The sequence below is a fragment of the Seriola lalandi genome, unplaced genomic scaffold, assembly GCF_002814215.2.
Source record: "Seriola lalandi dorsalis isolate HSWRI2012SDOR001 ecotype SW California unplaced genomic scaffold, Sedor1 jcf7180002001535, whole genome shotgun sequence".
NCBI classification, from domain to species: domain Eukaryota; kingdom Metazoa; phylum Chordata; class Actinopteri; order Carangiformes; family Carangidae; genus Seriola; species Seriola lalandi.
In genome coordinates this window covers 1-1,762 of record NW_019472194.1, presented here as the reverse complement: position 1 = coordinate 1,762, position 1,762 = coordinate 1, and the positions used below count along the sequence as shown (strand labels likewise).

The following is a 1,762-nucleotide window of genomic DNA, read 5'->3' as shown; positions in this document are numbered from 1 at the left end:
TGACAAATCAAATCAAACGCAGACTACTGCCAGGGCCTGACCTGCTCCAGTGTTTGAGCGTGGAGTCGAGGCGGTGCAGCTCCTTGTTGACCTTGGTGGTGGAAGAGAGCCAGTGTTCACCCAGTTGGGTCAGCTGATTCTCTAAGTCCGAACAGCCAACAGACAGAAGAAGCCTCTTGCCCTCTTCCAGAACCTGGTACAGCTGGGGCTGATGCTCCGTCAGGCTGGCCTTCAGACGCTAGAGGAGAAAAACAGATGGATAACTCATCAATTAAAAAGTCAATATTCTAACAAGCATGAGCGACTGCAGGTTTTAGTGTAAGTCAGATGACATCTTGATACTATATGGATAGTTTTGTTTGTGCATCTATGTGTGAGCAGTCTGTATACAGTTGCTTACCTGGTAGAGACTGATCCTTTCAGTTAGTCTCTCCTCTGTCTCTTCTACTAGACCTACAGTAGGGATGCTACACTCCACAGCCTCCAGCTGTCTACACAGAGCCTGGTAGTCTTCCACAAGCCTGCTCCATGACTGTCAGAGAGAGAGAGGAGGAGGGATAGAGTGTCTTATTTAGTTCATTCCCACCAGATGTTAAATTTTTATATATGTTATATACAGTATATAATAAAATGTTAGTGCTCCTTTTCCTTATTCTTCTATCAATCACTAATTCCCACCTCCAGTATGCCCTCCAGCTCCACTCCCCTCCTGTGGGCCTGTTTGAGCACACTGTGGGCTAAAGCCATGGTCTCCTCCAGGGCCTGGCTTTCCCTCTGTGCCACCAGACCACACACTTTACTGTAAAATGTCTGGGTGAGGATCATATGGCATTCCAGACCCTGAAAGAACTCCTGGAGCAGAAGACAAACATATTTCAAACACAATACTCTCGGAGTCAACAACAACAACAACAACAACAACAACAACAACAACAACAACGACGACAACAACATTGCAGTACAATGATTAAAATCTATACTGTTCCATTTCACTGCCCTCCTTACTTTGTGTTTGTCCAGTAACATCTGGACCTCGATGACGGAGGCCACTGTCATCTTCTGGTCGGCAGCCATCTTGTCCTGAGCGGTGTCCACCAGGTCTGACAGGTCATGAAGTGCAGCTTCGTACTGAGCCTTGAGAGACAGGCCGTGGTTCAGGCTGCTACGTCTAGAGCCCACCATCAGCATCAGCTCCTCATATGCATCCTACACAAAATATGTCAGTCAGTAAGTATAAAAGTGCTGGAAGGTTATGACCCTCAGTGAGAGAGAAAAAGAAATGAGCTCCACGGTAAATTGGATATTACCTGTAGTTTGAGTAGTTCCTGATGGGAGATTTGTTCAGACTGGAGTCCTTCTGCTCTGGTCTTCAGCTCAGACACTCTCAGCTCAAACTCCTTCAGACTGTCCTCCACTTCTGATAATGCCTACAAAAGAGCAGCATATTCAATAGAAATCTCTTCTCAGGAATCCTTTCAAGCTTCATAAATACACTTTTAATTTTTGTGTATTTGCTCTAGGTCGTTATCATACCTCTATCTGTTTGGATGCAGGTCTGTCTGCAGTTCCTGCCATCTTCTGCAGCAACTGGTGTTTACTTTCACTCAGGGCTGTGAACAGCATCCTCAGTTCATTCTGGCAAGGACAGAAAAAGCAATGTTAAAAGGTAAAAAAAATAAGTGATGCAGGCAGCCCTAACATTAACAAAATGCAACAGTCTAGCTTTCACACCTGGAAAGTTGAGTGCTCCTGCAGCCTGTCC

At 45.5% G+C, this 1,762-nt stretch overlaps 1 protein-coding gene across 1 annotated transcript; it reads right to left on the bottom strand.

Annotated features, from left to right (window-relative positions):
• Nucleotides 1–41: 41 nt before the first annotated feature.
• Nucleotides 42–1,756, bottom strand: LOC111664392 (nesprin-1-like; the record flags this gene model as incomplete). Its single annotated transcript, XM_023418969.1, has 7 exons — nucleotides 1,732–1,756; nucleotides 1,534–1,635; nucleotides 1,308–1,427; nucleotides 1,006–1,206; nucleotides 679–852; nucleotides 401–532; nucleotides 42–238 (listed from the first exon to the last, which is right to left on the bottom strand). Coding segments are annotated over exons 2-7 (914 nt in total), but the record flags the coding sequence as incomplete, so codon positions are not given.
• Between the last annotated feature and the right edge of the window lie 6 nt (nucleotides 1,757–1,762).